Source organism: Enhydra lutris, unplaced genomic scaffold (assembly GCF_002288905.1).
Source record: "Enhydra lutris kenyoni isolate GAN:26980312 unplaced genomic scaffold, ASM228890v2 scaffoldscaffold12, whole genome shotgun sequence".
Taxonomy (NCBI): Eukaryota; Metazoa; Chordata; class Mammalia; order Carnivora; family Mustelidae; genus Enhydra; species Enhydra lutris.
The window spans coordinates 4,497,048-4,523,287 of NW_019154096.1; the positions used below are offsets into that span (position 1 = coordinate 4,497,048).

The window sequence follows — 26,240 nt, forward strand, 5'->3', positions numbered from 1 at the left end:
GGCCTCCTTTTACAAACTGCTCAGCCCTTACACACATGGGAGATGTGCCTGATATGGTAACAACTGCCAGATTAGGAGTGTCTGTTCTGTGTTCACAACTAGATTAAATTGCATAATGCATATGAAGCACATATAGTTTATATAAGGTACCGTATGTGGATACACAAATCCTGCACACTTGAGGGACGCTTCACATAAGGATTTAAGGCTGTGGCCCTAATTACTCAGTTTATTTCTGCTTTTAAAAAGCTTCATATTCACATGATTGCCAGAATGAGGGCTGCAGTACGATTAACACAAGGGAACTTCTCATGATGAAATCGTGATTCCCTTGTAATTCTAATGCAACAGAAACTCCAGATTCCTTTTCGATTTTGTAAGCTGTGTTGATGGTTACTCAAACTATTAAGTGATAAAATTTCACAGAACTACATGTACATACACACAAACTGCATGTAAAAACTGAAGTGGGAATAAGGACTGTATGTGACTTAGTACTGTGGTACCATCAACTCCCTGTGCTTGACAATATACCATGGTTGTGGAAGACGGCAACAGAGGAAGCTTGCTGGAGGGCACGTGAGAATTCTATGTACGACTGCAACTTCTTGTAAGTCTATTTTTTCATTTTACTTTTTTGTTTTTAAAGCTTTACATGGCACAATATACTTCTATAAATTACAATTTCTTATGTTTTCCAAAGATAAATACGGCATCAAAACCCAAAACTCAACTTCTAATGTTGTATTACTTCTAAAAATAATCTTCAAGCTGTATACCTCAAATTGAAAGGTTTCTCTTTAATATAAATTCTGACATAACCTAGTTTGTATTTTTGCTAAAAAAGCAAACAAACAAACATACTTTTACAAAATAAAAAAATCTGTAATGTTTTATACCAGTATTTGCTTGGTGGCATTCAATGGAATGTTACTTAACAAGACTGTCCTGCGTTTGTTGCAGTCTACTTTGGAGTAAAATAAGGCCAGTTTGTGTGGAAGAAGGTTCCCGAACATTCAGGATGTCAACAGAGCTTCTGCCAGTGTGAATTCTTGTATAATAGCTGCTGAAGTGCAGCTCGACACTCCTAACATCCACTTCAATTCTAAGATTTTTCTCCTGTGTGTGTTCTCTGATGTACAATGAGGTTTGACTTCTGAGAGAAGGTTTTTCCACATGTGTTACATTCATAGGGCTTCTCCCCTGTGTGTGATCTCTGATGTTTAGCAAGGTCTGACTTGCGATAAAAAATTTTCCCACATTCATTACACTGACAAGATTTCTCTCCTGTGTGAGCCCTGTGATGTACTGTGAGGGATGATTTGTGGCTGAAGGTTTTCCCACATTCGTTACATTCATAGGGTTTCTCCCCTGTGTGTTTTCTGTGATGTAAAATAAGTCCTGACTTCACACAGAAAGATTTCCCACATTCATTACATTTATAGGGCTTTTCTTCTGTATGAGTTCTCTGGTGGACAATCAAGGCGGACTTATGACAGAAAGCCTTTCCACATTCATTACACTCATAAGGTTTCTCACCTATGTGAATTCTCTGGTGCTGCGTGAGCTGAGACTTCTGACAGAAGGTTTTCCCACATTCGTTACATTCATAGGGTTTCTCCCCTGTGTGTGTTCTATTATGTTTAGTTAGGTATGATTTATTATAGAAAATTTTCCCACATTCATGACATTCAAAGGGTTTCTCCCCTGTATGTGTCCTATAATGTTGAGAGAGGGTAGACTTATGGCTGAAGAATTTCCCACATTCAGGACATGCAAAAGGCTTCTCCCCTGTGTGAGTTCTCTGATGTACTGTGAGGTCAGACTTCAAGCAGAAGGTTTTCCCACATTCAAAACATTCATAAGGTTTCAACCCTGTATGAATTATCTGATGCCGGGTGAGAACTGACTTGTGGTAGAATGTTTTCCCACATGCATTACATTCGTAGGGTTTATCCCCTATGTGAGTTCTCTGATGTTGTGTAAGATGTGACTTCTGACAGAAAGATTTCCCACAGTCAGGACATTCAAAGGGTTTTTCACCTGTATGAGTTCTCTGATGCACTGTAAGGTGTGAATTCATACAGAAGGATTTCCCGCATTCATAGCATTCATAGGGTTTCAGCCCTGTGTGTGTTCTCTGGTGTTTAGTGAGGTCTGACTTCTGATAAAAAGTTTTCCCACATGCATTACACTGATAGGGTTTCTCACCTGTATGTGTTCTCTGGTGTAACGTGAGGGCTGACTTGTGGCTGAAGGCTTTCCCACATTCACTGCACACATAGGGTTTCTCTCCTGTGTGTGACCTCTGATGTTTAGTGAGGTTTGACTTCTCCCAAAAAGTTTTTCCACATTCAATACACTGAAAGCGTTTCTCTCCTGTGTGTATCCTCTGATGTCGAGTGAGGTGGGATTTCTCCCAAAACGCTTTCCCACATTCATTACATTCAAAGTGTTTTTCTCCTTTATGACTTTTCTGAAGTTGTGAAAGGCATAAATTCCTCCTGAAATTATTCCCACTTTGATTACATTCATAGTGTTTCATATGTACCCCATGATGTTTCAAAAGGGTAGACTTTACACATAATGATTTTCCACAACCACTAAATCCACAGTGATTTTCCTCTGAGGAATTTATCCGATGGAATAAGAAGGAGTTATCAAAGAAGGTTCTCCCATATTCATTACATTCACAGTCATTCCCTTCTGCAATCTCTCTCTTGTAGGTACTAAATATTGCCTTTTCAAGGAAGGTTTCTTGATAAATGTTATAATCAAAATTTTGCTCTAACGTTTGAATCTTCTCAGGACGAATAGGGTCCTCATCATGACTCAACGTTTTCCCATTTTTAAAAAATTCACTTTTCTCTCTAGTATGAGTTTTCTCATGTTTAATACTGAGTAGCAATTTTCCATAGGCATTAAATTCATCAGTCTTTTTTCCTAAATAGTTTTTCTTATCGATAAAAAATTCTGAAATACAGCTGAAATTCACTCCACATGAGTCCCACTGACAGAGGGTTCTTCTGGAAGGAAAAGACTTTGTGTCCAAGTTAAGTGGTTTTTCTACTACATTACCTTGTTCTTTAGTTAGTGTTTTATTATTGATGAATGCAACTTCCCACACATGTCTAGGCTGGTTTTTGTGGCTTCTTTCTTTCTTGTGATCCGTTTTCCAGATTTCTAAAAATAAGAAAAATTAACCTTGCATAGAAATATTAACACATTTTTTATGGAATGCAATATATATACAAATGCCCTATGTTATAGCTGATTTGGATTTCTTGTTTAGTCTCCAGAGAAGAAAATAATTTTAAGCACATATTTTTTTCTATTCTTGAGTTTGATATGAAAAAACAGAAATGAAAACAAGAAACAAAAGCCTGGCACAGAAAAGAAAAAAAAAAAAAGCCTGGCACAGTGCAAAAAGGGAGCAGAAACTGGCTATTACAACATGTACATCTGCATTCCAATGTCTGAAAAATAACAGCACCTGTTAAAATCTGAATGTGTCCATCTCCCCTCTAAAAAAAATGTATAGATCAATATAAGGAGAGCAAATAAAATTACCTACAACAACCCACGACTTTAGCATAACTAGGAGATACAAAGCACTAGTAAATTCAAATCACCACTAAGGAAAGAAACATTTAAATACAGAAGAAACTGATAATGAGACCACATCCATTGAAAGAGTCAGCTACATACTGTAGCAACCACACATAAAGAAGAAACAGGGAACTCAGAGATGATTAAATGTAATTAGAATCATTCCCATTAAGGGGAAGTTCCACTACAAGTGGGGGAATACTGAGATGACTTCTCAGTTCTGATACACGACAATTCAGACCACTGGGAACTCCAAGAGTATATGGGAACTAAGGACACAACGCTTAGTGATCTAGGTGAGGAATAATATTGTAAAAAGGACAATGTGACCTTAGAATAGACTTAAATTACAAGGAGCCAGATATGAACTGAACTGTCCCTCTCCCAAACATATGCTGCAGCCCTAATTCCCAATGTGACTGTATCTGGAGACAGTGCCTTTAAGGAGGCAATTAAGGTTGAATTAGGTCATCAGGGTGTAGGGCTAATCTGATAGGAATGGCATCCTTATTAGAAGAAAAAGAGACACCAACTTCCTTGCTCCCACCATGTGCACAGAAAAAAAGCGATGTGAGGCTACAGCAAGAAGGTGCTCTCTGCAAGCTGCAGAGATAGGGCTCACCAGAAACCAACCCTGCTGGCACCTTCACCTTGGCTTTACAGACTCCAGAAGTGTGAGAAAACAAATTTCTGTTATTTAAGTCACCCAGTCTGTGGTGTTTTGTTGTAGTAGTCCAGGCAGACTGACAGAGAGCGCAAAGAGAAAAGAGACTTCCCTGGAATTTTAATAAATAGCACTGAAAAAGGCATGATGACAGAGCAGAAAAAATGACAATAAAACTAAAGAAAGAAGAAATGGATCACAAAGCGGCCCGGCTAAAGAAGGTAGTCTGCAAAATAAATAAAAATTTTAAAATAAAATTATATGCATATATGTAGGATTATAGTCTCTATAGAGGAAAAACCCTAGAAAAGAGAAAACTAAACCCAAAAGCAATAAGAGAAGTAAGGAATAAACCCAAAAGCAGTAAGAGAAGTAAGGAATAAAGATCATATGGAAAATAATGAGATCAATGAAATACTATACACATACTTCATTTCCAATATAAAAATTTCCTATATGTTGATTTCCCACAAATTCTGTTTTCATGAACATTCAGCTCAAAATAGTTTCTAATTTACCCTTCAAATTCTTCTCTGAACCATCAAGTTATGTAAAAGTGTGCCATTAAGTTTCTAACTATTTAGGAATTTTACAGCTCTTTCTGTTATTGATTTTTAATTTGGCTAGATTTAACTCTACTCTGGTAAGAAAAAAATATTTTATATGACTTGACTCCTTTTAAATTAATTGAGATTTGTTTTAGATCTTAGAATGTGATCTACCTTGGTTTATATTCATGTGTTCCTGAAAAGAATGTGTATTCCACTAGTTTATTTGTGTGTAGGGGTGGGGGATATTTTATAAATGTCAAGTCAATTTGGTTACTCAGTGTTCTTCTATTTATCAGGACAGGGGTATTGAAACAGACTGTAACTGTGCGTCTTTTTCTCATTCAAGTTCCATCAGGTTTTCCTTTCTAACACTTTGAAAAACTTATCTGTCATCCTAGTAACACTGGGCACCCCCAAGGCAGAGCCCTCTGACAAGAGGCATTAGAGACGTACACTGTGGAAGGAAAGGACTTCAAATAATCCAGTCCAGTCATTAAATAAATAAATAAGCAAGGAAAAATAACAACAGGCCCTTTCAGAGAAAGAAGGAATCAGTATGAGGCTAGGTACAAAATATCTAAAATAACCCTTTTGTCCAAAAAAAAAAAAAAAAAAGAAAGAAAGAAAGAAAAAAGATTTGTCTTGTGATTCACAAGACAAAGAGGAAAATTTCACATATATGGGGGAAAGAGCAGGCAACTAACTGCCCTTCAAAGAGTCCAGATATCGGACTTAGCACTTCTCAAAGCAGCTTTTACAAACACACCCAAAAGGCAACCATGTTCAAGGAAGTAAAGGAAGGTAATGATGGCACCCTCATCACATAGAGAATATCAACAAACTGAAAAGAATGAAACAAAAATTCTCAATTTGAAAATTATAATATCTGCACTGTAAATTCGTTAGGCTCGTTGATTCAAGCTTATAGAACACGAATTAGTTAACTTGAAGATACATCAACAGATATCATTTACGCAAAAGAAATAAGAATGAATAAAACTGAAGAAAGCCTCAAACAAATGAAAGATAGTGCTATCTGCACCAACATATTCATAATGGGAATATCAAAAGAAGAGAAGGAAGAGCAAGAGGAGAAAAATCATTCAACAAAATGATGGCAAAATCCTGCAAATTTAAGGGAAAAATAATGTGCAAATTCAAGAAGATAAACTCCATGTGAGATAAACAGAGATCCATGCCAAGATGCATCATAGTGAAAATATTAAAAAAGAATCACAAAAAGAAAACTTAAGTATCAAGAGAAATACAACTCATTACATATAGAGAACTCCAGTGAGACTGATACCTGACATTTCTGTATGTTATTTTTAAATTTTCCTCTGGGCTGTCTTTCATTCATGCTTTACTTATGTGTCTTGTTTAATTCTGAAGTGTTTAGGTATTTTTCTATTGCCTTTTTAAAAAAGATTTTATTTATTTATTTGACAGATAGAGATCACAAGTAGGCAGAGAGAGAGAGGAAGGGAAGCAGGCTCCCCGCTGAACAGAGAGCCTGACTCCAGGCTGGATCCCAGGACTCTGGGATCACGCCCTGAGCCCAAGGCAGAGGCTTGAACCCACTGAGCCACCCGGGTGCCCTCTACTGCCTTTCTATTACCGATTCGCAGTTTGAATTCCTTGTGCTAAAAGAACATAGCACAATTTTGGTTCTGCTAAATTTACTAAGGTTTGTTTATGGCCTAGGATATGCTGTATCTTACTGAATGCTCCACAGGCACTTGAGAAGAATGTATATCCTGCTGCTTTTAGGTACTATCTACAAATGTTCATTCAATCCCACTGGTGGATGGTACCATTCAGTTCTTCTACATCTGCCATTAATTTATATCTGCTGTCCGAAAGTTCTACCAATTGCTGAGAGTAAGGTGCTGAATTCCCCAAATATAACTGAAAATTTGTTTATTTCTCTTTTCAGCTCAATCAGTTTTGATTTGTGTACTATGAGGTTCTTTCTGTCGTTTGGTGGGGTCACATTTTGGATCACAGTCTTTTTCGTTGGAATACTGCTTTTTCCCCAATAATTTCCTTTGCTCTCAAGACTACTTTATCTGATATTAATGGAGTCAGTCTTGTTTTGTTTTCATTAATGTTTGCATAGTGTATCTTTTTCTTTCTCATTTTTTAAAAAGATTTTATTTGTTTATTTGACAGAGAGAGAGACAGAGAGACAGCGAGAGAGGGAACACAAGCAGGGGGAGTAAGAGAGGGAGAAGCAGGCTTCCCACCAAGCAAGGAGCCTGATGCAGGGCTGGATCCCAGGATCCTGGGATTATGCCCTGAGCTGAAGGCAGACACTTAATGACTGAGCCACCCAGGTACCCCAGTGTATCTTTTTCTATTTCCCATCAACCTCACTATGTTGTATTTGAAATGAATTTCTTTGTAGATAACATATTTCTGCCTTTTGTTTTTTGTTTTATCCAGTCTGCCAGTCTACACCTGAATTGGTGTGTTTTTTCATTTTTTTTCTTTTAAAGATTTTATTTATTTATTTGACAGAGAGATCACAAGCAGGCAGAGAGGCAGGCAGAGAGAGAGGAGGAAGCAGGCTCCCTGCTGAGCAGAGAGCCCGATGCAGGGCTCGATCCCAGGACTCTGAGATCATGACCTGAGCCAAAGGCAGCGGCTTAACCCACTGAGCCACCCAGGTGCCCCTGTTTTTTCATTTTTTTAAAAGATTTTATTTATTTATTTGAGAGAGAGACAGTGAGAGAGAAAGCATGAGAGAGGGGAAGGTCAGAGGGAGAAGCAGACTCCCCATGGAGCTGGGAACCCAATGTGCGACTCCATCCCGGTACTCTGGGATCACGACCTGAGCCAAAGGCAGTCGCTTAACCAACTGAGCCACTCAGGTGCCCTGAATTGGTGTGTTTAGATCATTTACATTTACAGTAGACATTGCTATGTCAATGTTTAAGTCTGCTGTTTTATTTTTCTATTGTTTTCTCAGTTTCTCATTCATCTGTTCCTAATTTATTTTCTTACTGGTTACTTGAACATCTTTTTAAAGATTCCATCTTCATTTACTTACAGTATTTCTAAGTTTACCACCTTGTATAGTTTTTTTAGTGGTTGTTCTAGGTATTCCAAGTCCATTTCTAGGTAAAATGTACATACACAATTTATTACAGTCTTCCTGGATCAACATTTTACCACTTCAAGGAAATATAACACTTTAATTCCAATTAAATTCCTGTATTCTATCTTGTAAATAATCATATCCTCCACACACAGAGCATCAAATCATGATATTCTAAATTTTGCTTCAACAATCAAATAGGATTTCAGAAACTCCTTAGATGGAAACTCCATTATATTTACCCTTATTTTTTGCCACTTTCAATGTTCTTTCTTTTTTGAAGTTCCAAGTTTCCTTGTTATTTCCTTTCTATTTAAAGAACTTCCTCTAGCCATTTTTAAAAGTTTGCTAACAACATTTTCTCTTTTTTTTCCTTTGTAGGATACCTTCAGTTATCCTTCTTTCATGAATGTATTTTCACAAGCCACAGTTCTTTTTGTTTGAAAGTTCTTTTCTTTCAGTACTTGGAAAAAAAAATGTATTATTGCCTTCTAGCCTCCATGGTTTCAGATGACAAATTCACTATTATTTCCAAAGGAAATGAGTTGTTTCTCTCTACTCTCAAAATTTTTTCTCTTTTGGTTTCAGAAATTTAATCATGATATGCCACTGGTATGAATATCTTTTTTGCCAAATTTGGAAAGTTTTCATCATTATTCCTTTAAATACTTCAAGTGCCATCATCTCTTCCCTTTTTAGTTCTTGTTTTTCTTTTTAAAGATTTTATTTATTTATTTGAGACAGAGACAGAACATAAGCAGGGGGAGAGGGGCACAGGGAAAAGAAGGATAAGAAGCAGACTCCCCACTTAACAAGGAGCCCAAAGCAAGGCTTGATCTCAGGACCCTGGGATCATGACTTGAGCCAAAGGCAGACACTTAACCAACTGAGCCACCCACGTGCCCCAATACAAATGTTAGTTCTTCAGTTATTCCAAATACAGAGAAAATCCAGCCTCTTCTCATTATTTTCACTCCTCTCCAATTTTGACTAAATGACCATAATCACCCTTCAGGAAAACTAAAAGTGTCCTCTAGTGAACTCTCTTAAGTGCTTATGTTCTTTCCAATATTTTCTCTACAGAAGTGAGAAAGATCTTATAAACGTAAATCAGACATTGTTTGTTTACCAAAGTACACTAGTAAGAATAAAATTAAAAACTTCAGTAAGACTTATGATATTCATCTTTTGGACCACAGCTGCCTGACATCATTTCTTGCCCCCCTTCCCATCAAACATTCCCCTTGGCCATTGTGACTATTTTTGCTGTTTCCCAAGAAACACCAAACACATTCCTCCTCATTGGCTTAGTAGCTGCTATTACCCCTGCTGTGAAGAGGAGGGATCCTCACAGCTCACACAATCATCTCATTCAAATTCTGCTTTTTTTTTTTTTAAAGATTTTATTTATTTATTTGACAGAGAGAGAGAGAGATCATAAGTAGGTAGAGAGGCAGGCAGAGAGAGAGAGGGAAGCAGGCTTCCCGCTGAACAGAGAGCCTGATGTGGGGCTCGATCCCAGGACCCTGAGATCATGACCCAAGCTGAAGGCAGAGGCTTAATCCACTGAGCTACCCAGGCGCCCCTCAAATTCTGCTTTGATGGCGATCTCCTTAAAGTTTTCCCTAAGACTCTTCTTAGAGTAGCACAATCAACTTAACTTTGCTCTAATTCTAGGATAATTTTTAACACTACAGGGCTTTAATACACATAAGTATCTGATTTTAGTGCCACCTTTTAAATTTATATTTGACATATAACTGCATAAATTTACAGTGTACAATCTGTTAATCTGATACATTTTTATGCTGTGTAATTACCACTGTACCAATAATTATACCCGTTATGTTACATAATTACCACTTCTTACTAGTGATTAGAATAATTAAGTTCTAGTGTCTCAGTAAATTTGATTATTGTAACAAAATATTGTCTATATTCATTATATGATATATAACATCTCTAGGGCTTATTTATCTTTTTTTTTTTTTAAGATGGTATTCATTCACTTGACAGAGACACAGCAGTAGAGGGAACACAAGCGGGGGAAGTAGAAGAGGGAGAAGCAGGCTTCCCACTGAGCAGAGAGCCTCATGCGGGGCTCAATCCCAGGACCCTGGGATCAAGACCCAGGCCGAATGCAGATGCTTAATGACTGAGCCACCCAGGCACCCCTCTAGGGCTTATTTACTACTCGTTACACTTTTATACACTTAAACAACATCTCTTCTTTCTCGCAACCCCTCTACTCCGGGTAACCACCACATTACTCATGTTTATAACAAATACGGCTTTTCTAGATTCCAGACACAAGTGACGACATGCAGTACTTGCCTTTCTCTGTCAGACTTACCTCACTTGACATAAAGCACTCAAGGTTTACCCATTTTGCAAGTGGCAGAATGTCCTTTCTCATGGCTGAATAGTATTCTATTACTCACACATACCTATTTTATTTAGCTATTCATCCACTGATAGGAACCTAAGGTCATTTCCATATCTGGCTATTGTGAATCATACTGTGATAAACACCAGCGTGCACATTCTCTCTTTGACAGCCTGTTTTCATTTCCTCTGGGTGTCTTCCCAAGCGGAACTACTGGATCATACAGGATAGTTCTATATTTTACTTTCTGAGGAATCTCTATACTCTTTTCTATTGTAGCTGAACCAATTTACATCACAGTCAGCAGTGCACAAGCGCTCCTTTTTCTCCACATCCTTCCCAGAACTTGTTATCTCTTCTCTTCTTGGTACTAGCCATTCTAAATGGTGTGATGTGTGGTTCCGATTTGCATTTCCCTGACGTTTAGTAACGCTGACCATCTTTTCATGTATTTGTTGGCTGCTACTGCTATTTGTATAAGCTCATCGACACACAGATAATAGCAACTACTCAAAAACTACTTGAGTCAAAAAATGAGCATAGGAAAGAATGCCTGATGACGGTAAGGCAGGCAACTGAAACTGCTTTGAGAAACAAAGGAATGAAAAAACAACAGTAAAAATAAGGTAGGCAAAGACTGGTCTTTTGATAGATGTAAGAATGGTAAATACTCAAAAAGTGAATCAAAAAGAATGTTTTTTAAGAGTGGTTTCTGGAGATTTGGTTCAAAAACCAGTATTCCCAGTCAGTTCCCAGGATTAAGACTTCTAAAGAGATATTCTTGAAATTGTCAACCTCTGGGTTAATCATGGGAAAATACTAAATGCCCTGATGTTCATCTGTGCAGTGTCCATTAACTCACCTGGGAAGCTCTGGCTTGGGAATTCTTCCTCCAGTATCCACGGCTCCTCTCCTCGCTCTAGCCTGAAGATCACTTCTGGTTTCGTAACACAACACCCTGACAAAGCAAAACAGTTTAGGATTCAGACCAGAAGGCCTGGACTGCAGGGTTTCTGAAAGAGCGGCAAGCTTCTGGAGCTGCTCGACGAAGACGCTATGGAACATTTCACTGGAGAAGTTTACACAAATATCTTCCTGGTACCCAAAAGAGATCAATCAACACTGATTCCTCAATTCCAATATTGAAAATCATTCAGCTCTACAGTGTCTATATACTTCACAGTTAAAAGAATGAGAACATGCTCTTTGGAATTACAAAAAACCAGACCTTACCCAGTGAGACAAGGTTACTGTAGTTCTCCAGCATCACGTCTCTATACAGGGACCTCTGAGCTGAATCCAGGTGCTGCCACTCTTCCTGGGTAAAGCCCACAGTCACATCCTTAAACGACACTGATCCCTGGAATTTCTGTTCAACCTGAAATGTTCAGAATTGGGTAACATGGAAAAAGCCGTATGGGAACCAATCCTCACCAGGATTACCAAAATAGTTTGCAAAACATCTGACTTTATACTTTGAGGGAAGATGAGAAACCATAATGGAAATACTATGCCATTGCCTTAAGGTATTATTCATGTAAAAAAATGATCAAATTGCACACTATATCTGGAACCATTCTAGTTCTTAGAAATGCTAAGATTATTAAAATTGTTCTTGGATTCAAGTAGCAATAATATGGTAAGAAAACACGCAGTAGTATGTTATGATCCCTAAGGTTAGAGTACACAGCAGACAGACTGAAATAAATGAGAAAGAAAATTAGTTCTATTTTGAGCTTCACTGAAGAACAGCTACGGGACAAACAGTCTTGCTGTGCTGTTCACACAACTGCATGGTACATGTGAAGGCAGGGCTCCTCTAGCACATTTGGGAAATGAGCAGAGGGCAACAGCACAGGAAATGTTGAGAAACAGCTGGTGCTGTGAGGACAGAAAGGGCCATGAAGAAAGCAAGCCATGAATGGATTACAGAGTAATTTCAGACCAAGTCTCCAAAATACGTGATCACCACCAACCTTAGAGAGTATTTCTGAGTACTACACAAGTTGTATTTATGAATTATGGAAATAAATTATCAATATATTTTGTGACAAGCTTTATTTTTCCTCAACTTTAAAAAGTAAAAAGACAGCTTAATATTTTATTTCACTGCAGTACATATTCTAGGTTCGGAGTCTTCAATTTAGAGCCCATAATTAGGACGTGTAGAAAATGAGAAGGGAAGATTTTGGAACTGTTACACTTGAAATACCTGTAGAACACAGAAAAGATACCAACTGGATTGTTTGGGATGTCATCTAGAGAGCATGCTTCTACTTTACAACTCACCATTTCAAAGAAAGGGGAGCCAGAGAAGAGATCTGAGTATGTATAAAAATTATGTGACTAGGTTTTTATTTATAGACCAATTCTCCCAAAAAGGTAAAGGGAAAGGTAAAGGACAAAAACCACCACTTAGATAAACTACTACTGCAAAAGCTGTGAAACAAATAGGGAATTGATAAGCGGACAGAGAGTGATAGAACACGGCCACCAATCTTCGGCAGAAAGAAGTTTCCTCAGAGTATATGCACAAACAGCTGCATAAACACAAGTTATCACAAAATAAGCAAGGAAAAAAATAAACTGGACACTGTATTTTAACAAGATACATCTTAAATGTGAAACGTAATACTGTAGGTCTAGAATGAAAATAAAGATTTGACAAACATTAATAATTTGGTAGTGTTTGACATCACCAACAATGAATCAGAAAGCTCTCAGAGAAGTAAGAGACTGAAAATAATCAAGAAGGCAAGGTGAGGAGAAATCACTTTTTAACTGGAAAACAGAAGAACAGGCCATGAAGGAATTTCCTGAAGGTGGAAATAAAAATAAGAATGAATAGTTTTAAAAACTAAGAGATGATAATATGATCATCTGAGTATATACACAAAACTGTGATTTAAAAAAAAAATAGTGGCAAACTAGAAAGAAATTTCCCTAGTGTGATAATGGACTTTCATAGATACCTACAACAAATATTACACTTAATGGTGAAATATACAAGTGTTCAATTTAGGGGCGTCTGGGTGGATGGGTCTGTTAAGCATCTGACTCTTGATTTTGGCTCATGTCATGATCTCAGAGTCGTGAGATCAAGCCCCGCATCAGGCTCCACGCTGAATGGGGAGTCCACTGGAATTCTCTTTCGCCCTTTCCCTCTGCCCCTCCCCTAATCGTGCACGTGCTTATGTGTGCAGTCTCTTTCTCTCTTAAGAAAAAAAAAGGAAGGAAACATGCTGAAGAATTCTGACCTCCATATATGAAAAAATTAACGTTATTCTGACTCCTGGTTTTAGCTTAATGATATCCTTGAGACTTCTTTATTTCACAATTAAATTAAATTAATTTAATTAAATTAATTAATTAATTAATTAAATTAAATTAAATTAAACAATTTGTCACTGTCAACTCTGTGATTTTTGTAAATTGGTTGAAGTATGAATATACATAAAAATAACACAAAAGTGAACCTTGGAATACAAATGGCTCCATGTAGTTTCACACAGTGAACACATGCATAAAACCAGCATTTAGATCAAGAAATAAAACATTAGTGAAACTGAGAAGCTCCTTCATGCCCCATCTAGTATCTACCACCTCAGCATGGAGTCTGCTTCTCCCTATCTGCCTGCCTCTCTGCCTACTTGTGATCTCTATCAAATAAGTAAATAAAATCTTTTAAAAAAATGATAAAGGGAAAAAGATGGGACAGATTGAGAGTTTCAAAAAGAGATATAAAAACTATGAGAAAGACTGAATATAAATGGCAAACCTTAAAAGCAGCCAGAGAGAAATGAAACGGTAATTACCTTCACAGAAAATGCAGTCCCAAACTGCAAAATATATTTATACACATACACACACACACACTTTTCAGATTCACACGTACCTTCTGTACTTAAATTGACCAGTCTTGGACACAAAGCCGATTTCCACAACTTCAAAGATTTGATATCATATAGAGGACATTCTTTTTGCAGTGTTTAATATATCAGTAAGAAAAAGATTAACTAGAAAACGTCACAACGTTTACAGATTAAGATACATGTGTTGTTATATTTATTTAAGAAATATATTTCTAAATAGAGATTAGAGGTTATTTATTTATTTATTTATTATTTGAGAGAGAGAACACACCCATGTGCCTTGCAAGTGGGTAGGGAGGGGCAGAGGGAGAATCTCAAGCAGACTCCCCACTGAGCATGCAGCCCTCCATGCAGCGCAATCCTACAACCCTGAGACCACGACCTGAGCCAAGACCAAGAGCTGGACACTTAACCTACTGAAACATTCATGTACCCCTAGATTAGAGAATATTTTTAAGTGAATTATCAAAATACAACATACTGGGGCGCCTGGGTGGCTCAGTGGGTTAAAGCCTCTGCCTTCGGCTCAGGTCATGATCCCAGGGTCCTAGAATCAAGCCCTGCATCGGGCTCTCTGCTCAGCAGGGAGTCTGCTTCCCTTCCTCTCTCTCTGCCTGCCTCTCTGCCTACTTGTGATCTCTGTCTGTCAAATAAATAAATAAAATCTTAAAAAAAAATACAACATACCAAAACCTGTGAGACACATCTTAGAAGTTATGCTTAGAAAAAAACAAATCCTTAATAGTATATATTAGAAAAGTTAAAAAATCAGTAAGTATCTACCTTTTTTTAAAACAAAAGAGGAAGTTACAGCTAATATATGCACAAAGACATGTTACAGATCAGACATTAACAGATTTTAAAAATCTACATACAGTAGAAAGAGAGAGGACAAAATCAAGTCTGTACCTTGACAATTCTTTGCCAAAACTGATCAAGTTATAAAGAAGAAAGGCTCACTCTCCAATATCTGGCCTGAAAACAACATCTCTATACAGTTCCTGTGGTCTATGAAAATATAGTGAAGAAATTACGGGCCAATAAATTTGAAAATGTGGGGGAAAAGTTTACTTTCAAAGAAAGAAACTACTTACCAAAACTTACTTTTTAAAAAAGAAAATCTAGGGTCACCTGGGTAGCTCAGTTGCGTGTCCGACTTTTTTTTTTTTTTTTAAGATTTTATTTATTTACTTATTTGACAGACAGAGATCACAAGTAGGCAGAGAGGCAGGCAGAGGTTGCGGGGGTGGGTGGGGAGCAGACTCCCTGCTGAGCAGAGAACCCAATGTGGGGCTCGATCCCAGGACCCTGAGATCATGACCTGAGTGGAAGGCAGAGGCTTAACCCATTGAGCCACCCAGGTGCCCCGAGTGTCCGACTCTTGATCCTGGCTCAAGTCTCAATCTCAGGGTCATGAGTTTGAGCCCTGTGCTGGGCTCCACTGTGGACATGTAGCCTACAAAAGACAGGCAGGCAGGCAGGCAGAAAGAAAGAGAAAGAGAGAGAGGAAGAGAGAGAAAGAGAAAGAGAGAAAGAGAGAGAGAGAGAGAGAAAGAGAGAAAGAAAGAAAGAAAGAAAGAAAGAAAGAAAGAAAGAAAGAAAGAAAGAAAGAAAGAAAGAAAGAAAGAGAAGGAGAGAAAATCTAATGCCACATGTCTGTTAAGGAAATTGCATCTATAATTTAAACTCTTCCCATGCGGGTGCCTGGCTGGCTCAGTTGATGGAACATGTGACTCTCAATCTCAAGGTTGTGAGTTCAAGCCCCAAGTTGGGAACAGAGCTTCCTTAACAAAAGAGAGACAGGAAGAAAGAAATCTTCCCATGAAGGCAATCCAGGCACAGATGGCCTCACATATGAATGAAAAACCTAAGAAGTAGCAACAAAATAAAACATCCTGTAGAGAAAGCAAGAGGAAATACTTCGAATTCATGTTATAAATTCAACATATTCCTGATATTAAATACTAAACCGTAACAAGAACATATCCTCCCCCCTCTCTACCCCAAAACACTTACTGGTCTGTCTTTCTCATGAGGTACACAAATATAAAAATCCAAAACAAAGTATTATCAAACTAAAGCCAGGAATATATAAAAAGAATACCATGGCCCAGCTCAGTTTCAAGAATATCTAGTTTGTTTTACATTTAAAAATTAATGTAATTTACCAACTAAGAAAATAGAGGAGATAAATCACATGATGATTTCAATAGATGTTCAAAACCATTGAATAAAATTTAATAGACATTCACGAAAACAAGAAAAACTTTAGATAAGAAGGAATAGAAGGGGACATCCTTGATGTGGTAAGAAATGAGAAATAAGGGGCGCCTGGGTGGCACAGCTGGTTAGGTGTCCGACTCCTGGTTTCGGCTAAGGTCATGATCTCAGGGTTGTGGGATCAGGTCCATGTTAGGCTCTGTGTTCAGTGGGTCTGCTTGAGATTCTCTCCCTCCTTCCATCCTCTCACTCGTGTTCTTTCTCTCAGGTAAATAAAATAAATCTTTTTTTTTTTTTAAGATTTTATTTATTTATTTGACAGACAGAGATCACAAGTAGGCAAAGAGGCAGGCAGAGAGAGGAAGGGAAGCAGGCTCCCTGCTGAGCAGAGAGCCCGACGCGGGGCTCGATCCCAGGACCCTGGGATCATGACCTGGGCCGAAGGCAGAGGCTTTAACCCACTGAGCCACCCAGGTGCCCCATAAAATAAATCTTTAAAAGAAAGAATAAAAGTGAACACCAGGGACATTGTGGCCAGCACCATGAAGATCTGGACTTCAGACCGCGTCTTTGACCACCCATTGGAAACTATTACAGCTGCAATGCAGAAAGACCCAAATGTGGTTGGAGGTGATGTACTGGACAGACATACAGATCACTCTGGAAAGCTGTACAGCCAAAGACTTCTCAGGACAGAGTGGGGCTGCCTTCCATTGTTAAATCTCATATTGCAGCAAAAACTAAAACATTTGTGCAAGAACACTCTGTACGTGATCCTGCAGAGAAAACGATGGAACTTAAATCTACTAATATTTCACTTACAAATACGGTTTCTGCAGTTTATACACAAACCACACCCTCAGGACCCAGAAAAAAACCATTTTGACTCAAGAAGCTGTGATCACTGTGGAAGGAGTCAGTCTTAGCAGTTACCTTGAAGGACTGACGGCAAGCATTCAAATTCCAAAAAAGGCCAAGAAACAATGGAATGGGTAATACATCAATTAAATGCTGAGACTGAAGACTTGGCAGCTTCGGCAAGAGGGAGCATGAAGACACCGATGGCAGTGGCAGGGTTTGTAAGAGAAATGAGGATGAAAGCTGTTATAAGATACACCCGCTCCCCACATCTCTGCAAGCTGGCAATATACTTGTTATTTAAAAATCAAAAATATATTTTACATGGGATTTTTTAAAATAAGCTGAAGAAAAGCTGTATGACTTTTGATAAAAAAAAAAAAAAAGAGGTGGCAGATTTCTAAATAAAAGGGATCATCCGAAAGTAGTATTGTTTGAAATGCCCATCTAATTCCTGAGGATTCTAGTATTTATGTAAAAATTTAACAATTTCTGAAAAGTACCTGGAAAGTCGTATTGGCATATTACATCTCCTTTAATGCAGAACTGTAAAGCTTTTCATGCATTAGTACTCTTCTCGGCTTTGGACTAACCCCAGAACAAAGCTGAGCCACTTAAACACATATAATTATCCTGCCACAGTAAACCTAAAGAGTTTGCATTAGGGAATGCTTTAAAAAAAAAAAAAAAAAAAAAAAAAAGAGAGAGAAATTATAGGGGCACCTGGGTGGCTCAGTTGGTTAGGCATCAGACTTTGGCTCAGATCATGATCTCAGGGTCCTTGGTTCAAGCCCCACATCAGGTTCCCCACTGAGCAGGGAGTCTGCTTCTTCCTCTGCCTTTGCCTCCTCCCCCTGCTTGTGTGAACACTCATTCGCACTCTCTAAGTAAAATCTTAAAAAAAGGAAAAAATTTACAGTTTTAAAAGATATTGATTTGTATAAAATAACTTGCTCTGTTATAAACCACCATTAAAATAACAGTGTTTTGTTTGGTACTTAAATGACATTTTGGGGGATACCTGGATGGCTCAGTGGGTTCAAGCCTCTGCCTTTGGCTCGGGTCATGGTCTCAGGGTCCTGGGATCGAGCCCTGCATCGGCTCTCTGCTCAGTGGGGAGCCTGCTTCCTCCTCTCTCTCTGCCTGCCTCTCTGCCTGCTTGTGATCTCTCTCTCTCTCTCTCTCTCTCTCTCTCTGTGTCAAATAAATAAATAAATAAATCTTAAAAAAAATAAAATAAATGACATTTTTGGAGTGAAAATTATTACTAAAGTAATACATAACTCCAACAACAACAACAAAGGATTTTATTGTATTAAAGAGTACTGTATTAATTTGCTACAGTTTTGTAACTTAGGAAAAGTATTACCTTCCTTGGATTTGTCCTTTATGACTTAGTATGCTATAAAGTGGGCTTAAGATGTTACCTGAAAAATAAAGTCAACCTGGAATTTTGCAGCACTCCAAAGAGAGAAGAGCTGTTCACATCATTTAGCATTTCACATCTGACTAACTTATAAACTGCCAGGTGTCAAAACCATGGTTCTCTAATTGCTAAAGCATGACATGCCAGGTTATTTGGATATAATTACTTTTTGAAGTAATTGTGACCACAAAACATCTTTTTTATGAGATCGGGAGGGAGACAAACCATAAGAGACTCTTAATCTCACAAAACAAACTGAGGGTTGCCAGGGTGAGGGGGTTGGGGGAAGGTGTTTGGGTTACGGACACTGGGGAAGGTATGTGCTATGGTGAGTGCTGTGAAGTGTGTAAACCTGGTGATTCACAGACCTGTACCCCTGTACCCCTGGGGCTAATAATACATTATGTTAATAAAAAATTAAAAATTAAAAAAAAATCTTTTTTACATGAAGAACTCCACATTATTTGAAATTACTCAATCATTGTCTTTCTGAAGCATATATCCCAGGCACTTAGTGTTTTTAATAATATGGTGCAACTGCAGGGGGGTGGGACATGGAGGGGGGAAGAAAAAAGTGATAACGAGAAAAAAAGTACTGATCTAAACTAAGCCCTACATGAATTGCTTTGGAGCTTTTATTTACAGGAAATCCTTAAGGAGCAGCTGCAATCTGAATAACAATCCAGTAAACATATTTTGTTTCAAATTTTGTAGCAATTATTAACCAGTAAATTCCTTTGATATTTGCAATTGTTACATAGAGTACTTTAGTTAGAAGGTAATTAGCTCTTGTCCTGGATTATGTAATGCTTGATGCGATAAACTCATCAGGTTTCCTATAAAAGAAACCAGTTGATTATGTTTATAACCACAGAAATAGTAAACCAAACTATTTAAAAATTCGTGTTTTCCTACTTAAAATACTGTTTAGCTTAAGGCTTCTTAGGATATCGGTAAAACCAAGTTAAATCCAAAGATTTTTTTGTGTTTTGTTTTAAGATTTACTTATTTTTTTTAAAAGATTTTATTTATTTATTTGACAGAGATCACAAGTAGGCAGAGAGGCAGGCAGAGAGGCAGGCAGAGAGAGGGGGAAGCAGGCTCCCCGCTGAGCAGAGAGCCCGATGTGGGGCTCAATCCCAGGACCCTGAGATCATGACCAGAGCTGAAGGCAGAGGCTTTAACCCACTGAGCCACCCAGGCGCCCCTTGATTTACTTATTTATTTTAGAGAGAGCGAGCACACAAGCAGGAGGGGCAGAGGAAGAGAGAGAGGAAATCTCAAGCAGACTCTGCGCTAAGCACAGAGCCCAATGCTCCATCTCACCACCTCAACACCATGACTGAGCGGAAAACAAGAGTCAGATGCCTAACTGGATGCCCCGCCTAAGCACCCTCCGGTAAGGTTTCTGATTACTTTTTGCAGCTAAAGATGGTTTTTACAACTGAAATAATATTCTGGCAAAACAAAACACTGCTAAACATTGATATTTGATAAAAAGCTGCCTTCTATAATTTCTGTAAATTATACTTGTTCTGAAAAAGATGCAATGCCCTAATGATAAAAAGATTTCTCAACAGGGTGCCTGAGTGGCTCAGTGGGTTAAGCCTCTGCCTTTGGCTCAGATCATGATCTCAGGGTCCTGGGATTGAGGCCCGTATTGGGCTCTCTGCTCAGCAGGGAGCCTGCTTCCCCCCATCTCTCTCTGCCTGTCTCTCTGCCTACTTGTGATCTCTGTCTGTCAAATAAATAAATAAAATCTTAAAAAAAAATTTTCTAAACAAGCAAAAGTAAATACCAAGTCCGTTAAAACAGGCATAAATGTGAAAGCCAAAAAAAAAAATTTTTTTTAAATAATAACAGAGGAGATTATCTATGTGGCCTTAGAGTAGAAAAATTAATTTTAAACAGGACACAAATGACAGCAACGTTAATAAATTTAATAAACTAATCCAAGGATCTGGAAAGTCTTCCTTGTAAAGAGCCAGACAGCAAATACTTTAGGTCTCGAGGGCCAGATAGTCTTCATCATTTCACTACTTCATGCTACCAATGAAGCCACTGATTACACACAAATGAATGACCAGCGTAGTAAGAGGTAGGGATTGTGAGAGGAGCACAAGGGAGGCTTTGGAAGTGCTGCCAGTGTTTGCTCTGACCTACGTATAAGTTACACGGGCATTAGATTTGTGGTAATTCACTGGGCTCTACACTTAACAATCTGTGGATTTTTTTAATACATTTGTTGTATGTATAAAAATAAGATTAAAAAATGAAATACATTTTAGGTTAGTGATCAAAGAAGGCATCAGAAAGGAAATGGAAACCTGCGTAGGAAAAAAAGCACCACATATTGATACTTGATACTGATTCTGCAGCTAAAGTAGTAGTAGAGGGAAATTATATCCTTACATGGGCATAATAAAGAGCTTTACAATAAACTCATCTTCAACAAAAAGTTACAAAAAACATCCTATAACCAAAGATATCTAAAGGAAAGAATAAAGGTAAAAGCAGAAGTTAATAAAATAACAGTACAGGGGCGCCTGGGTGGCTCAGTGGGTTAACCCTCTGCCTTCGGCTCGGGTCCTGATCTCAGGGTCTTGGGATTGAGTCCCGCATCGGGGTCTCTGCTCGACAGGGGGCCTGCTTTCCCCCCTTCTCTCTGCCTACTTGCGATTTCTCTCTCAAATGAATAAATAAAATCTTTAAAAAAAAAAATAACAGTGGAGGGGCGCCTGGCTGCTAGAGTCAGTTAAGCATCGGTCTCTGCATTTCTGCTCAGGTCATGATCTCAGGGTTGTGAGACGATCCCCACATCGGGCTCCAGGCTCAGCATGGAATCTGCTTAAGACACCCTCTTCCTCTCCCTGTGCCCGGCTTCCTGGGCTCATGCATACCCGTGCTCACTCTCTCAAATAAATAAATCTTTTTTTTTTTTTAAGATTTTATTGATGTATTTGACAGAGAGATCACAAGTAGGGAAAGAGGCAGGCAGAGAAAGAAAGAGGAGAAAGCAGGCTCCCTGCTGAGCAGAGAGCTCGATGTGGGGCTCGATTCCAAGACCCTGAGATCATGACCTGAGCAGGAGGCAGAGGCCTAACCCACTGAGCCAGCCAGGCGCCCCAAATCTTTTTTTTTTTTTTTTAAAGGGAAAAAAAAAACAGAGTGAAAATCAATAAAACCAAAAGCTGGCTCCATGAAGAATAAAATACTATCTGTGATAAATATTAGTCCAAACAAATTAGAAAAGCCATTAGGAATAATAAGGAACAAATTAAATATTTTTTTCCAAATTTTTATTTAAATTCTAGTCAGTTAACATACAGTGCAATACTGGTTTCAGGAGCAGAATTCAGTGATTCATCTCTTGCATACAACACCCAGTGCTCATCACAAGTGCCTTCTTTAATACCATCACCCATATAGTCTATCCCCACCACCTCCCTCCACCAACCCTGTTTGTCCTGTCCTTAAGAGTCTCTTATGGCTTGTTTCCCTCTCCTTCCCACCCCCCATATATTCATTTCTTTTGTTTCTTAAATTACACAAATGAGTGAAATCAAATTAAATATTTTTTAAATGATTAAGAATACTATAGACAAGGTTATGGAAAAAAATACTGACAAACAGAATTACAGTGATCATCAAAAGAGTAATACTTTTTGACCAAGTAGGGCTTCTTTTAAAAAATAAAGGTTAGTTTTTCAGAAATATGGAAATAGATCTAAAAAGAAAAATTATATCATCATTCCCATAAATGTTAAGAAAGCATTTGGAAAAATTATTCTAATTTTCAATAAAATAAGACTCCAAGGATACTCTGTGAACATGACAAACCCCCCTCAGTCCAAAGTCAGCAACATGCATAATGGAGAAGAAACACGGCAGGAATTCCCACTCACATGCATTGTGTTAGTTCTTTTATTGTTCTGCTTATTTTTTAGAGATGCTCAAATATAAAATCAGATCCCTTCACCACATTATACTAAAAAAAATTCTAGATTAAGGTACTAAATATTAAAAAAAAAGTCTTATTAGAAAAAAGACAGAATACAGAAAAATGTCATCAGGGCCCCGGGGTCAGGAAAACAAGAATAAAAAATAGAAGAGGCAAAAGGGTTGTATCACAATGTAAAATTTCCAGAAATAATACTATTATATTAAAAAACAAAGCATATGGAGAGAAGAAAATTGGTACAAATTATCATGAAAGATTACAACCTAGGGGCGCCTGGATGGCTCAGTGGGTTAAAGCCTCTGCCTTCAGCTCAGGTCATGATCCCAGGGTCCTGGGATGGAGCCCTGCATCGGGCTCTCTGCTCGGCGGGGAGCCTGCTTCCCTTCCTCTCTCTGCCTGCATCTCTGCCTACTTGTGATCTCTGTCAAATAAATTTAAAAAAATCTTAAAAAAAAAAAAAAAGATTACCACCTAAAATACATAAGAATTCTTACAAAACTCAATAGTCTGAAAGACCTTAAAAAAGCCAGATTTATGAAAGTCAAAAAAACTCAACAACCAGAAAAATGGAAATTAAAGTTTTTCACCCCTTAGTGTAAAAATACTTTTTATATCCGGAAAGGAGAGAGGAAAAGTAGTCTTCTAATGAATAAGTTTACCTAGAAAAATTAGAAATGCTCATATCCTGTAACTCAAAAATACTAATCATTGAACTATAGAGCAGTAATTCTTAAACTTGATGTGTATCAGCATCACATACACACCTTGTTAAAAATATGGATTGCTGGGCCTCGCCCCCCCCCACAAGTTTTCTTCCAGAAGGTCTGGGAGCATACATAAAAATCTGCATTTCTGACAAGTTTCAAGGTGATACTGCCATTTCTGGCCAAAGAACCTAACTTTGAGAAGCACTGCTCCAGAGTCTGGAGATACACTTGCATCTATGCAGAGAGAACAAGGATATTCACAGCAGCATTTATATTAATGAAAAGTGGAAATTACCTAAATGCCTATCAATAAAATATAGTATTTAGAATATAGCGTACCCGTACAGTGTGAAAAATAGAGCATTAAAAGGGATAAACTACATATGAATAGATCTCAAATTACTGGTCAGTTGAGGGGGAAAATGTCCATTGCATATACATGAAGAAAATTTACACATTTCTAGAAGTATTCAAAACAATGAACAGTATTATTCAACTCTCTACCTATCTTTTCAATGTTTGTGTATTGATATGATGATAAAGCTAGTAGACAAAGGATGAAAAATTGGAACCAAACCATAGGGCTCAATGAGGAAGACTCCACGAAAGAGCCATCAGAAGACTGATACCAGAAGAGGACAAAGAAGACTTGCCCCAGAAGTTGCAGTAGAGTAATGCAGCAGTTCTTCAAGGAAAGCAATTACAATTAAATCTTTGGCCACCTTTACCTGAATAGATCCCAATAGCAGAGGGGAAAGACCAGGACAGAATTCTATGGGAAGAATTTGACTGGGAAGCTCAGACATAATTACCAGAGAATTTACCTCTGAACCATTGGCTGTGCAACTTAAATACACAAGCTGGCTAAAGTTCTCACGGAGAGTTTTTGAAACAGGCATGCAGGCCATTCATTCCTCCGAACATACCAGCTTTTATAGCAGGACCAAATAAGACCATTATAAATTCACTACTTTAACTATCTCTTGGACCCTATTACTCTCAGTGAGGAATGGCTTTAGGCACTCCTTTCAGGGCTGTCACTGGAAGGTTATCCACTATGTGTCTCTATGTTAAGACCAAAAATTATATCTTTCAAGAAGTCTTTGTGTTTAAAAAAATAAGTATGTCTGTGTCCAAAATACAGTGTCTTCCTTTTTCCATGGTTATCAGAAACAGCAGAGACGTATTTGTGGATCAACTTAGAAACTCTAAGATATATAATGATCAGTATGTATCTATAAGCCAACCTGGCCTTGCTCCTGATCTGTTACTTTATATTTTCTGTAAAGTAAGATTTTTATCAATTACTAATTTTCCACATCTTAACATATGGACTCCTACAAATCTCACAAAGTCCACTGTAAAAAAAAAAAAAAAAAAGTGGGGAATGAACAAATAACTTACCTGGGACTTGTTCATTTTCTGCTGTCTTGGATAAATGCAGACAACTCTGAAGATGTGCTGGGTTACAAGAGGGAAGGAGCCATGGAAGTTCTGGTGTGCCTAGCAGCTCCAGAATCCTCCTGCCCTAAAAAACTACACACATCCAACAGACAGGAAGAATGTCAGTACCTCCGACCTTCGGATGCTGAAACACCCCCTATATAACATGACTCTGATATTATCATGTAGTAGCTCCTGGACATAACGTTTTTCACTGGGTAAATGTAAATATTTGCTCCCTGAGGATTTAACAGTTTAAACTTCCCCTGATGCTCACACACACAAAAATTTTTAAATAAACTAGTTTAGACCAAACAATACACCCAGTGAAATAACATTAACTCTTCACCAAAACTGTTTAAAAAATACTCCGGACTAACCTGTTTATCAATTTCCCTACTGTTACTAAACCCTTGGTTAGTGATTCCGCAGAAAGCTATAAAAAGCAGCGCTTTAGGGAGCCTGCCTCCTCCTCCTCTCTCTCTCTGCCTGCCTCTCTGCCTACTTGTGATCTGTCAAATAAATTAAAAAAAAAATCTTAAAAAAAAAAAAAGCAGCGCTTTGAGGAAAGGTCTAGGTTTCAATTTCTGTAGGTTTGTTGCCATTTTTCAAAAGGACCTTTTAAATGTAATTTGCTTTTCCTTGCGTGTAAAAGCAGACAGTTCTCTCTCATGAGTCAGGAGACACGACTTTTAGTCTTCGCCACTAACAGGGTGATTCTGAACAAGTCGCTAACCTTCAAGAGGGGAATTTATTTATTTTTTATTTTTTGCCATTAAATAAGACAAAAGCAGAGAATTCTTGACGACCCTTCGTAATGGCCAGGGCAAGTCAGGACTGATTAACAGCGCACATCGGGACGCAGTGTTAGGCACGGCTAGTGGGCAGCTCAGCCTCCAGGAAGAATAAGGGGAGAGCCGAGGGAACGGGTCTCCCCGAGGACGGGCGGTAATCGCACAGCCCAGGCGGGTGCGCCCCGCTTCCCCGACTACCGCACGTAAGCACCCACCGCGCACGCGTAGACGTCCTCCCCGCAGCGCCGTCTCCTCCCCGCAGCGCCGTCTCCTACCCACGGGTTCCGCACACCCACCGTGCATGCGCAAACGCCCTCCTCCTTCGGCCTCCAAAACGGGGCCCCACGAACAGCCCCGCACGTTCCGCGCAGGGGCCGATCACGTGGGGTCTTCGACCCCTAGTCTTGATGCAGACGTCCAAATCCTGCCGTGGGCGGGCCCGCGGATTTCCTCCACACTACTGGGCACCGACCCCCTACCACCGACCCGCGACCTCCGGGCAGCGCGGCGCCACACCTCGGCCTTTGTCCAGCTGTCCCGGGCTCACCTGTCGCTTCCTCGTTGGGAGGGACTGGCTCCAGAAAAGCGCGGACATTCAATGGTGCAGGAATCGCCTCCCACGCGAGACCTGAATAGAAGGGGGGGAGGG

The 26,240-nt window shown here is 38.7% G+C and overlaps 1 protein-coding gene and 1 pseudogene across 1 annotated transcript; one reads left to right on the forward strand and one right to left on the reverse strand.

Moving 5' to 3' along the window:
- Nucleotides 1-780: 780 nt before the first annotated feature.
- Nucleotides 781-26,240, reverse strand: LOC111144927 (zinc finger protein 33B-like). Its single transcript, XM_022499536.1, is given in 6 exon segments — nt 781-1,113; nt 1,115-3,183; nt 11,173-11,268; nt 11,544-11,688; nt 24,759-24,890; nt 26,139-26,240. Coding segments are annotated over 5 exon segments (2,508 nt in total). The 5' UTR covers nt 24,774-24,890; nt 26,139-26,240; the 3' UTR covers nt 781-930.
- On the forward strand, nt 16,945-19,364 carry LOC111145280 (annotated as a pseudogene).